This window comes from Panthera uncia, chromosome E1 (genome assembly GCF_023721935.1).
Source record: "Panthera uncia isolate 11264 chromosome E1, Puncia_PCG_1.0, whole genome shotgun sequence".
Lineage (NCBI taxonomy): Eukaryota > Metazoa > Chordata > Mammalia > Carnivora > Felidae > Panthera > Panthera uncia.
The window spans coordinates 42,960,769-42,973,290 of NC_064814.1; the positions used below are offsets into that span (position 1 = coordinate 42,960,769).

Sequence of the window (12,522 nt, forward strand, 5' to 3'; positions counted from 1 at the left end):
TTAAAGACCAGTTTAAAAGGCCCTTTCTCTAAACGATAAAAACCGTATTATTTGCCAGCTTTGACAAAACCTTAAGGAGTTCAGGAATTATACTCACCAAGCGTTTCCAGAAATGTCATACCTGCTGCTTTGAAAATGTCATTCTAAGGCCACGGTTAAACAAATAACTTGTTCAGGAATAAGTGTGAGAGGTGAGAAAGTGAACTATGAAATGAAATCTGCGTACTGAGGGCTGACACCAGCACACACAAGAATTAGTGGCAGCGAAATAGCCTGGAGTGACACCAAAAGACAAAATATACATTATGCATTATTACACATTAACACAAAGAGAGCCTACTACCTAGCAGATTTCCATTAAACATAAAGGAGACACCTCCTGTCAACACAAAAACTAAAAACTGGAACGGACTGCTTTGTGAGGTGAGCTTCAAGTGTCCCACTGTCTTCAACAGCTTACAGGGCACCGGGCTCAAGCCAAGGCAGGGCGGCTCCGTTGGAAAGCGTGCAGGGTGGAAAGAGCTAAGGCGTCCTTCGGCTCTTAAAAGGTTGATTCTTTCGAACCTTTTGATTTTTTTTTTTTTTTTGAGTCCTTTGATTCTTTGGAACCTTTTGATTCTTTCGATTCTCGGTTCTAAGCGTTAAAGCGCAGCGGGAGATAGCTGCAACAAAGATGGGAAAGGAACTAATAAGAGTACTCAGAGAAAAGCGGGTGAGAATTTAAGGGGTAAGCCATAAAGGAGAGATCGGACGAATAGAGGAAAAGCGGAGTAAACGCAGAAGAGGAAACGCGGAGGAGGGAAAGCGAGCGAGAGGAATCTTAGGGAAGGAAGAGAGCGACCAAACTCGTCCGGGACGAGAGGAAGGCACGCCCAGAGGGGGATCTGGGGCTTTAAGGAAAACCCCGCCCGCTGCGTGACGCCGCAGAAGGCCCGTCCACGATTGGCTGCGGCCGGAGGGCGGGAGGGGGTTGCTAGGCGCGGAGGGGATCCGGCGGGCCCCTGCCTCCCGGAGCCCGGAGCTGCGGGAGCGGAGCCGGGGTTAGCGGCGCTGCTGGAAGATGGCGAGCGGCTGGGACGCGCGGCCGCCCTGGCGGCCGGGGCGCCTCCCGCTTCTGCTGTGCCTGCTCCTGCTGCTGCTGCGGAACCCGGCCCGGGCAGCGCACATCAAGAAGGCGGAGGCGACGACAACGACGACCAGCGCTGGCGCCGAGGCGGACGAGGGCCAGTTCGACCGCTACTACCACGAAGAGGAGCTGGGCTCGGCGCTGAGGGAGGCGGCGGCCGCGGGGTCCCCGGGCCTGGCGCGCCTCTTCAGCATCGGCAACTCGGTGGAGGGCCGGCCTCTGTGGGTGCTGCGCCTCACCGCCGGCCTGGGGCCGCCGCCTCCTGACGGCGAAGCGGGGCCCGACGCGGCGGGGCCGCTCCTGCCGGGCCGGCCGCAGGTGAAGCTGGTGGGCAATATGCACGGCGACGAGACCGTGTCGCGCCAGGTGCTGATCTACCTAGCCCGCGAGCTGGCGGCTGGCTACCGCCGCGGAGACCCGCGCATCGTCCGCCTGCTCAACACCACCGACGTGTACGTGCTGCCCAGCCTCAACCCCGACGGCTTTGAGCGCGCCCACGAGGGCGACTGCGGTCTCAGCGACAGTGGCCCCCCCGGGGCCAGCGGTCGCGACAACAGTCGCGGTCGTGACCTCAACCGCAGCTTTCCCGACCAGTTCAGCACCGGCGAGCCCCCTGCCCTGGATGAAGTGCCAGAGGTGCGCGCCCTCATGGACTGGATCCGCAGGAACAAGTGAGTGTCGTGAACCTTCTCCTCCCACCCCCATCCACGTGGGCCTCCACGGGCAGGGGCTGGGGCGGGCACTCAGTAGACACTCAAACAGTGCTTGCAGGCCTAAGGGACCGGGGTAGTGAAGGTGGAGAGCGACACGCCGTAACCTGGACAGGGCCCAGGCCGCTTAGCCTCTTATCTCGCTAATAGTCCAAGAAGCGCTGTCTAGAGGCTGTCATTTGTTCAACGCAAAGAGCTCTTTGGCTGGAAGAGAGACTCCTTTCTGACATTCTGGTCCGTGTTGTCACAAGACCATAGAATATGAGCAATAGAAGAGAACTTAAGGATAACTTAGGTCAGCTCACTCATTTTATAGATAAGCTGTCGCTATTGCTGTTACTGCTGTGGGCACCCTGCTAAGTAAGCTCTTTCCCTGGGCTGCATGATCTCACTTTATGTTGGCCACAACCTCATGCAATAGACATCATTAAAATCCCTGTTTTGCATATAGAGGAAATTGAGGGTCAGATTGGTTAAGTAATTTCTATGGTGGGAAGTGTAGCTGGGACTTAGATTCTTTGACTCTTTGTCAGTGCTTTTAACAGCTATAGAGGGAGACTGTAGCCCAATAATGATAAATGACACTCCCTGGGTCTTCTTGGTTATTTGACAGAAACTGGTCCTCTTCCAGTCTTTACCTCTGACTCAGCTAGGGAGCATATGGCTATGGCTGGAGAACTTGCACAGAGCTGGTATCTTCATCTGTGAGCTGCTTCATTTTAGACTCTCTGGAAGGTTTCTGATGCTCTTCGCACACTATTAGTGGGCCAGGGCTGAATGGCTAATTGTCACATTTAATACATACCATAAGTGTTATTAAGCACTATGTGGGATGTAAAAAATTAAAAGCATGAGGACCTCAAGAAAATAGTGTGTAACAAGAGAATATTATAAATACATATGAGGTGTGTTTATATACCCAGTTAAACTTTACAGGAATTGTTCCTACTGGCAAAATGTGTGTGGGCTGCAATAATAAGGATCCTCTGTGGAAGAGGTAGAACTTGAGCTGCGTCTTGAGAGATGAGTAGGATTTTCAGCAAAAAGGAGGAGGGGAGGAATAAAAGGAGAGAGAACTTACTCCAGATGGAATAATGTCTGGAGTGAGCATGTACTTCTTCCCTTTTCAAGCATCAGCTTTGCCAGCACATCCCCATTTTTGTGTCTTTCATAAGGCTTGTGAATAAACAGTTACTTGCCGTCTTGATTTGAAGATTTCTAAGTGACAGATACAATAAAGGTAATAATGAACAGAGAAGTTTCTCTGTGGGAATCCTCGCTTCTATAAGATTTCAATACGTATAGCAGACCTAGAAAATTCATAGGCATTATGACAATCCTACTTTTTTTTTTTTTTAATCTTCCACCTTTGACTTTACTCCTCCTTTTGAGCTCCCTTGTAGATATTTAACTTCACATATATTCTGGGAAGATTTTTTTTTTCTTTTAAAGATAACCATGTCATGATCTCTGAACATTTATCTAAGAAACATGACTTTAATATATATATCTTGTTGTCAGAAGCTGGGGTGGCTGAGGCTTTTCTGAGATGATATATCAAATGCGTTGTTTGCATTGCTTAAATGAAAACGCCCCGTCATGACCCTTGCAGATATGATATGAATTCCATGATGAGATTTTTCTCTTCAGTGTTAGTTCTGCGGTGGGTGACCAGAAATGAAAATGAGCTTTGCCTTGGTGCAAGTCACCTTGAGGCTATACCAAAAGCTTTAAACTTTAAAATGTGGAGCCAAAAATTTGCTCCCTGGTTAACTTTTTCATATTACAGTATTTAACAATTATAAGTTGTGGTTTGGGCCGGTTAGTTCAATGATTGGAGCTTGTGACGATTTTGAGTTCATCTGTGTTTGTTAGTATTATGCAGAAAGTCATTTTGTTCTGTGGCTATGGACTATCCTGATCGTACCCAACCAGGTTTCAAACACATAACTCTCATCAGAAAGGAAAGTAGGTGACTACCTACATAGGGTGTACATGAAAAGTACATCCATCCATCTTCAGCTGTCAAATATCAACTCAAAATGCATACTCTTTAATGGTAAATTAATAATAAAGGACACAGATATGTGAATAAAATGAAAAACACAAGCATACACACAATTTGAGATGATGCTTAGAGTTAGCTTTATGAATTGGAAAATTAAGAACTGAACACTTTAGTCTGTATGGGAAAATTACCTTTTTCAGTGTATTTTCTGAAATCATTTGAGTAATTTTTTTAAAGTTTATTTATTTTGAGAGAGAGAGAGAGAGTGCTAGCACAGGGGGAGGGGCAGAGAGAAAGGGAAAGAGAATCCCAAGCTGGTTCTGTGCTGTCAGCACAGAGCAGAGCCTGATGCAGGGCTCCATCCCAGGAACTGTGCGATCATGACCTGAGCTGAAATCAAGAGTCAGATGCTCACCCGACTGAGCCACACAGGCGCCCCGAGTAACTTCTTGATATGCTACTCACCTAGCTATATTAGAAATAGATTTTTGTTGCTATTTTGGATATGTAAGAATTTAACACTTATTTCCATCTGCTTAAGAAAGTGAATTTTCTTTGTTTCACTTTATACTTCATCCAATAGGTATTTTTGTATTATTGGTAATTGACACATATACTTAGGAAAATATACAAGGTTTTAACCCCATTATTAAAATAAAGATTTAATAGTTTTCTTCACCCCCATTTTTGAAAGCACACTAGGCTTCTTTAATTAAATATACCTGCTTAGACTTATATAGGAGATTAGCATATAAATGATTATTTGGTATGTTTGTGAAAAGCATTATCTTATTGCTGGGGGTGGGTACAATTTACTTTTGAGGAGCTTGTATTATATGTACAGTTTCCTGAATCTTGAGAATTTAGTTTATCATACTCAAGTCCTCTTAATTTTTAAAAGTTATAGGGTTATCCGGAAAGCATAACACAGTTAACTTAGAGATTAACTTTTAAATATCTATAGATTCTTGTTTATAATATTTATATTTAGCAGCTACTTTAAATCTTATGCAAGAAATAATATATGATACTAAAGTCAAGTATGAAAAACACTTAAATGATTTGAATGGAGCCATAAAATACCTTTCAAATAAATTGGATTGACATGCAAAGTTGGTTTGATAAAGACTAAAAGCGGTAAATTTCTAGCTACTGTAATAGGTATCACTTTGTCTTGAAATCCTTATAAGAGTAGCATTCACACTTTTAAGACTACATAAATAAAATAAGGAAGATCTAATAAGTGAATTTTATCGCTCAAGTAGATTGCAAATATTTTGTTCTACAAGTATTTGGTTAGGCCTTTTTTTTTTTTTTTTAACATTTATTTATTTTTGAGACAGAGAGAGACAGAGAGAGACAGAGCATGAACGGGGGAGGGTCAGAGAGAGAGGGAGACACAGAATCTGAAACAGGCTCCAGGCTCTGAGCTGTCAGCACAGAGCCCGACGCGGGGCTCGAACTCACGGACCATGAGACCATGACCTGAGCCAAAGTCGGCCGCTTAACCGACTGAGCCACCCAGGCGCCCCGTGGTTAGGCCATTTTAATATTTCTGAAAAGCATTGCAAAAAAAAATGCCAAACAGTGAAAACTGCATTTAATAGAGAATCTTGGACTTTAAATTTTTTTTAATGTTTATTTATTTTTGAGAGAGAGAGAGAGAGAGAGAGAGTCAGAGCACAAGCAGGGGAGGGACAGAGAGAGAGGGAGACACAGAATCTGAAGCAGGCTCCAGGCTCTGAGCTGTCAGCACAGAGCCCGACGCAGGGCTTGAACTCACAAACTGTGAGATCATGACCTGAGCCGAAGTTGGACACCGAACTGACTGAACCACCCAGGTGCCCCAAGAATCTTGGACTTTAAAGTTTTAATTGAAAAATATACAATTAAAACAACATGCTTCACTTATTTCGAATATGCAGTTATCCATTTTAGTTTACTAGAATATGAATGCCATGAGGGCATTTTTATGTTTGTTCACTGATGTATTCCCTAGGGCCTAGAACATTTGGCACATAGTTGACACTTAAAATTTGTTGCTGAATGGATGCCTGAACTAGGCTAGGCTTCTTGTAGCTCTCCCAAAATCACAGGGGGAGAGAAAAGCACTTAAATTATTTAAGGCATACGTATCAGAAAGTAAACTGATAATACCTTAGCAGTGGGTGCCAGATGGGTAGAATGGAATTAGAATGTTAGAATATATACTTAGGTTTTGTTTCTGTATCATTCTGTCACCCAAGGGCTAGCATTGGTAGTGGGGAATAAAATGAAAGCCTGAAGGCAGTGATTCCCTAGTCACTAGGATGTTAGATAGCTCCAAAGGAATGAACATTTGTTGAGCAGAGGATATAAAGCTGTTGTGCTGGAAGGTGTTGTATGTGTGTTAATTCTTATAACAATCCTGGGAAGCAGGTAGCATTAATCCCCATTTTACAGATGAGAGAGAAACTGGGGTTCAATGGTTTAGAGGCAGTAACTTCTGATCGTATTTTGTTGCTGGTTAGTGACAAGTCTGGGAGACTGAATGTTCTCCCCCATATTTGCCTGGCTCCAGACCTTGTGCTATTGCTGCTACTCCAAATGGCATCCTCTGGTGTCTGGAAGATTGCTAATAATAATTATATTAGTTTTTAACTAGTCTCTTTTCATAGTCTATTCTAGTATTTAATCACTGTTTTCATTGGCTAAGTTCTGTCTTCTGATGACCAGATTCTGTGTTACCAGTAATTTTCACTTTTTGATATTCTCTGGGATGGTATTGATGATACTTAAAATAACCTTTCAAATTAGACATATGATAGATCTGATTTTCTTTGAAGCAATGAAATGTTATATATAGAACTTCTGTAGGTCAGTTCATTTCAGCCACAAAAAGGCAGAAGCAAGAAAATCCAGTTTAGAGGGCCAAGAGGAGAGTGTTTAATCTGTACTCACAGTAATAGTTTAAACTGTTACATGAGAGACGGATGTATAAATAGGACTTGAGCATGTTTTTGCCTCTAGCTTTCACCATAAAAGGAGTTCTTCAGTATTTCAGTATCTATAAATTTCACCAAATTATAAATTGGTTCGCTTAGAAGTAGAAACATAAAAAAAAATGTTTCTTTTATGGGAGCAGCCCTGTCTGCATGTCAGTTTATTTTTTAATGGGCCAATCAGAAACATTGGGCTTAGAGCTGCTTCTATGGTGACGCAATGGAGGACTAATCTTTTATGTGCTATATTGTTTTTCTCTGAAAGCAGCTCACTGTATCAGGTTCTCCCCACCCCCAGTCTTCTCAACTGTGGCTTCTCTTTTGAAAATGTGAATTTAGTATTCAGTATATTGTGAAACTGGAGTGAGGCAAAACACATCCTGTTTTAAATTAGACTTCCTACCTGAAACATTTTTGGATAGTAAATATAAAAAATCATGAAAGTCACTAATGTAACTCATGTATTCAACAAGTATTTATTTATACAAGCCATGTTTTCTACAATGTTAACATGTTACAAAATACAAGTCTTAGGTTGAACTACATGAAATTGCCACTTTTGTAGCTCAAAAAGTGACTGAACACTTGGAAGTTCATATTGTTCAACCTAACGCCAAATTTGAATTCCCTGAATAAGATGTCTTCTGAAACGTTAATTTATACTGTGATTCAGCTAATTTTTTAATGGTGGGAAAATTCTTAAAAGTTGATTGAGGTTAAGTTGAATTACAAAAACCATTGGACTGAAATTTGTTAAATTGATGATTTCATTTTCTTTTTTGGTTGTTCTGCTTGTAATAGCTGATAGAGTTGTCTTCTGGGTCTCTAAGAGAGATACCTGAGTTCATTTATGAAAGATGTAGAATTTTTAAATACATGGCATTTTCTGTGCCTTTTTTTTTTTTTGGTGATACATGATTTGGTTGTTTTCAAAGGTTTGTGCTTTCTGGAAATCTGCATGGTGGCTCTGTGGTAGCAAGCTATCCTTTTGATGATTCTCCAGAACATAAGGCCACTGGAATCTATAGCAAAACCTCAGATGATGAAGTCTTTAAATACTTGGCAAAAGCCTATGCATCAAACCATCCCATAATGAAAACTGGTGCACCTCATTGTCCAGGAGATGAAGACGAAACTTTCAAAGATGGGATCACAAACGGCGCACACTGGTATGACGTGGAAGGTATGGAAAGGCCTGAATTTGCTATCTTTTCCCCCTTGTTCATTTAGCTTTCTTCCTTCCTCTTTCTTTTCTTTTGTTTTTAAATTAAGTAAGCTCTACGCCCAACATGGGGCTTGAACTCATGACCCCTTGAGATCAAGAGTGGCATGCTGTACCAACTGAGCCAGCCAGGTACCCCTCATTTAGCTTTCTTATGTATACTCTGAGTGGAAAAGAGGAAAATTTGAAGAATTCTAATTTTTAAAAATCTCCTTTTTCTATTTTGAAATTTTTAATCCCCCAGTAACGTTGAAACACTGCAATGAAAGCCTGTATATCCTTCATTTAAATTCCCCATCTGTTATCTTACCCTAAATGCTCCACCTCTCCCGTCCTTTCCTCCCACACATTCTCTTTTGCCAAACCATCCAAAAATAGGTGGCAGATTCCTTAATACTTCACCTGTAAGTACCTCAGCATGTATTTTCCAAGCACAGACACAGTATTGTGTACAACCATATTATCATTACTGTAACTGAGAGATCAATAGTAATTCAGGGGGCGCCTGGGTAGCTCAGTTGGTTGAGTGTCCGACTTTGGCTCAGGTCATGATCTCATGGTTTGTGGGTTTGAGCCCCACATCAGGCTCTGCGCTGACAACTCAGAGCCTGGAGCCTGCGTCAGATTCTGTTTCTCTCGCTCTTTGCCCTTCCCCCACTCATACTCTCTCAAAAATAAATAAACATTAAAAACTTTTTTTTTTTTTAAAGACAGTAATTCAGTACTACCATCCTATATTCTGTCCATAAGTCAAATTTCCTTTATTATTCCCCACATATCCTATATAGCTCCTTTGCTTCCAGATCAGATCAGATCCAGTCAAGTTTCAAGCATTGGATTTGGCTCTTGTGTTTTTATAGTTTCCCCAATTTAGAACTATTATATCAATACTCTCTTTTCTTAATGATGGTGAATCCTTTGAAGAGTTCAGGCTTTTCAGGTTCTTGTACTGTAGAACATCCCATATTGTAGATCTGGTCAAATTTTCCAGCAAGACTATTATATAGATCATATCACATCAGGATGCACATAAAGTGTGTGTGTGCCATGTGGCCATGGTGGACATCTTAGTTAATGGATGTTCTTAATTCTCTCCATTTTTAGATAAGGGCACATTTTCCTTTTATATTTTAATCTGTGAGGTGACCGTGAACTTTTTACAAAAAAATTTTTTAATGTTTATTTTTGAGAGAGAGAGAGAGAGAGAGAGAGACAGAATCCGAAGCAGGCTCCAGCCTCTGAGCTGTCAGCACAGAGCCTGATGCAGGGCTCAAAGTCACAAACCACAAGATCGTGACCTCAGATGAAGTCAGACATCTAACTGACTGAGCCACCTAGGCGCCCCAATCGTAGAATGTTTTTTTAATTGTGGTTGAACACACACACATATATATAACATAAAATTTGTTAGTTGAACCATATTTAAGTATAGAATTAAGTGGCATTAATTACATTCACAGTGTTGCACAACCATGTCCCCACTGCCTACTTACAAAACTTTTTCATCACCCCAAACAAATTTGGTAACTATTAAGTCATAATTCTCCATTGCCTTCTAATCTCCTATCTCTGTGAATTTGCCTATTCTAGGTATTTCATATAACTGGAATCATATAATGTTGTCCTGCATCTGGCTTATTTCATTTAATACGATGATTTCAAGGTTCATCCATTTTGTAGCATGTATCAAAACTTCATTCTTTTTTTATGACGGAGAAATATTCCATTGTATGTATATACCCCATTTCATTTATCTATTCATCTATTTTTTCAAGTTTGTTTATTTTGAGAGAGAGGAAGAGAGCGTGAGCAGGGCAGGGGCAGAGAGAGAATCCCAAGCAGACTTTGTGCTGTCAGCGTGGAGCCTGATGTGGGGCTCAATCTCATGAACAGTAAGATCATGACCTGAGCCAAAACCAAGAGTTGGACCCCTAACCAACTGAGCCACCCAGGTGCCCCTCCATTCATCTATTGATGGACACTGGATTGTTTTCACCTTTTAGCTATTGTGAATAATGCTGCTGTGGATGCTGGTGTACAAGTATCTGTTTAAGTCCTTGTTTTCAAATCTCTTGGATGTGTACTCAAGAATGGAATTGTTGGGTCATATAGTAATTTTCTGTTTAGCTTTAAGGAACCAAATTGTTTACCACAGTGGCTGTACCATTTTACATTCCCACCAGTAATGTACAAGGGTTCTTATTTTACATGGAATATTATTTTTAAAAGAGTTGTTAAAGTAAGCTTGTTTACCTTCCTTTTAAATGTTATGTAAACAGCTATTGTGCTTTTTAAACTTTTTGTGTCCTTTGAATAATAACTTTTTTGTTTTTATAAACTCTTAGATTAATTAAGACTAAACAGAAGGAAGAAGTTAACTCATGGAAATGTCATGTGTAAAAACATTTTCTTCTCTTAGAATCTGCACATGGTAAAATGCCTTGTTAGCTCTTCCTTACTTTTTTATTGGCCATTAGTCACATTATAAAGTGTCTTACGATATTTCTTTTAATGTGCCTTTATTTAAAACTTTGTGTTATTCTTTGACTTTTTATGTCAAGCACTGTTTACCCAAATTGGGTCCTAAGTTTGAGGACTTGATACTTCCTAGAGTGTTTTGATTCCCCTACAGTTTCTACCAATGTTTCTTGTATGTAACAAACATCCATAAAGAGGTTTAAAATAATTAGAAGCCATTTCTGCCCATAACAACTACAGGTGATTTGAAAACCATTTAAATTTTTTTATAGATAAGGGACATAGTTTGATGTTTAATCCCATTTCAATCTTCAGCAAACATATTTAATAAAGCCTGTTCAGGAACTGGGGGTATTAAGATGTAGTCCAGTTGCTTCATTAATTTGAGATATTATTTAAAATAATGTGCTAAAAATAATGTACTTTTCTTTTTTGGAGAAAATCATAAATGATTAGAAAATAATTTCTAGTTGATGACTGAGGATGGTAAATCTGTGTTATACTATTAAAAAAACAAGGGTGCTGCCTTCACAGTAAGTAAGATTATTTGGAGAAACCAGATATGAGATTTTCCTGATTCTTCAAACATCTGAAGAAGCTAAACTTTGCTGCTGCCATTATTATTGTTTTTATGAATATCAACTTTCCTCCTTCTCTAGCTGGATGGTCAGACATATTATCTATTATTTCTACAACAACTAGCATATCTTTCTTCCTACTCCAGTAATACTGAGCAGTTTTGGGAGTTTCAACAGGGCAGATTTTGTTTATCTTCCACAGGACTGCAGTGAGTAAGATGTTGTGAAACCTTGTGACTAGGCATATATTCAGACCCGGATGTCCTGGAGTAATTTTACCGATGCCTTATGATGTGTTTAGAAATTCTAGCCCAAGGAGGTATACGCTTTTACGGCTAAAAGTGAATATATTGATTTATTCCAATCCTTTTGCTTTATAGGAAATCAAGACCCCAGAGAGGAAATAACTTGTACGATATCATTTATTCTTTTAGCAAATATTTACTGAGTCTCTGCCACATCCCATATACTGTATTAGGTGATGGGAGCAAAACAGGAACAATTTCTGCTCTCAAGATCAGGCAGTGTATTAGAAGTATGAGGTATGGGGTCATCTGGCCCCACCACCTTCACCTTGGTTGCGGGGCTTGACTCAGCAGGTCTAGCTGACTAAGGGGGTGGGCCTTGCTTCTCTCAACACGTCTCTTAAACCTGCAGGATCCCTCTAGGGGATGACTCTCCTAATAAGGCCTCTGAATGAATAGTCATGCTCTGCTGCTAAAGCCTTGTTATTGTGAGAGCCTAAGCTGAACTTAATTCATGGAACAGGCTTACTTTTTTTTTTTTAACCACAGTGTGCTGATTTGTATGCCTTTTGTCTAGCATTCTTATTTTCTTTCTAAACAGTTAAGAAGACATACAAATCATCTGATGGTTTAATATGTTTATTCCAAAGCAAACTGATGAAACTGAATTGGAGTTCTAGGTCAACTTCTAAGACTTGACTTCTTTCAACTTATAAAATTTTTAAGAGGGCATGTAACCCCAGACCACCTATAATTGAAATTATATGATCAAAAGCCACCCTTTGATGTAGCTTTTAGAAATTTACTTGGGCAGAATGCTGTTACATTTCATTTTCTTGCCGATAGAAGAACTCTAGAAGGCAGAGTAGTATAGTGGCTAAGGGTAGAGCTTTGGAATCCTGATGCCTTGAGTTTGAATTCCAGCTCTACTATTGACTAGCCACACACGAGTGTGTGTGTGTGTGTGTGTGTGTGTGTGTGTGTGTGAGAGAGAGAGAGAGAGAGAGAGAGAGAGAGAGAGAGAAGAAGAAGAAGAAGAAGAAGAAGAAGAAGAAGAAGAAGAAGAAGAGGAGAGATCTTGGACAAGTTAAGTAATTTCTCCAAGCCTCATTTCCCGCATATATAAAATGAGGATAAATACTATCTACCTGATAGTATTATGAGGCCCAAGTGA

At 40.7% G+C, this 12,522-nt stretch overlaps 1 protein-coding gene across 1 annotated transcript in view; it reads left to right on the plus strand.

Annotated features, from left to right (window-relative positions):
• The first annotated feature begins 994 nt into the window (after nt 1-994).
• Nucleotides 995-12,522, plus strand: part of CPD (carboxypeptidase D) — an 82,180-nt gene continuing 70,652 nt past the window's right edge. Inside the window, exons 1-2 of the mRNA XM_049637949.1 lie at nt 995-1,797; nt 7,761-8,008. Of these exons, the coding sequence (XP_049493906.1) occupies nt 1,061-1,797; nt 7,761-8,008 (985 nt within the window). The 5' untranslated portion in view covers nt 995-1,060. The remainder of the gene's footprint in view (nt 1,798-7,760; nt 8,009-12,522) is intronic.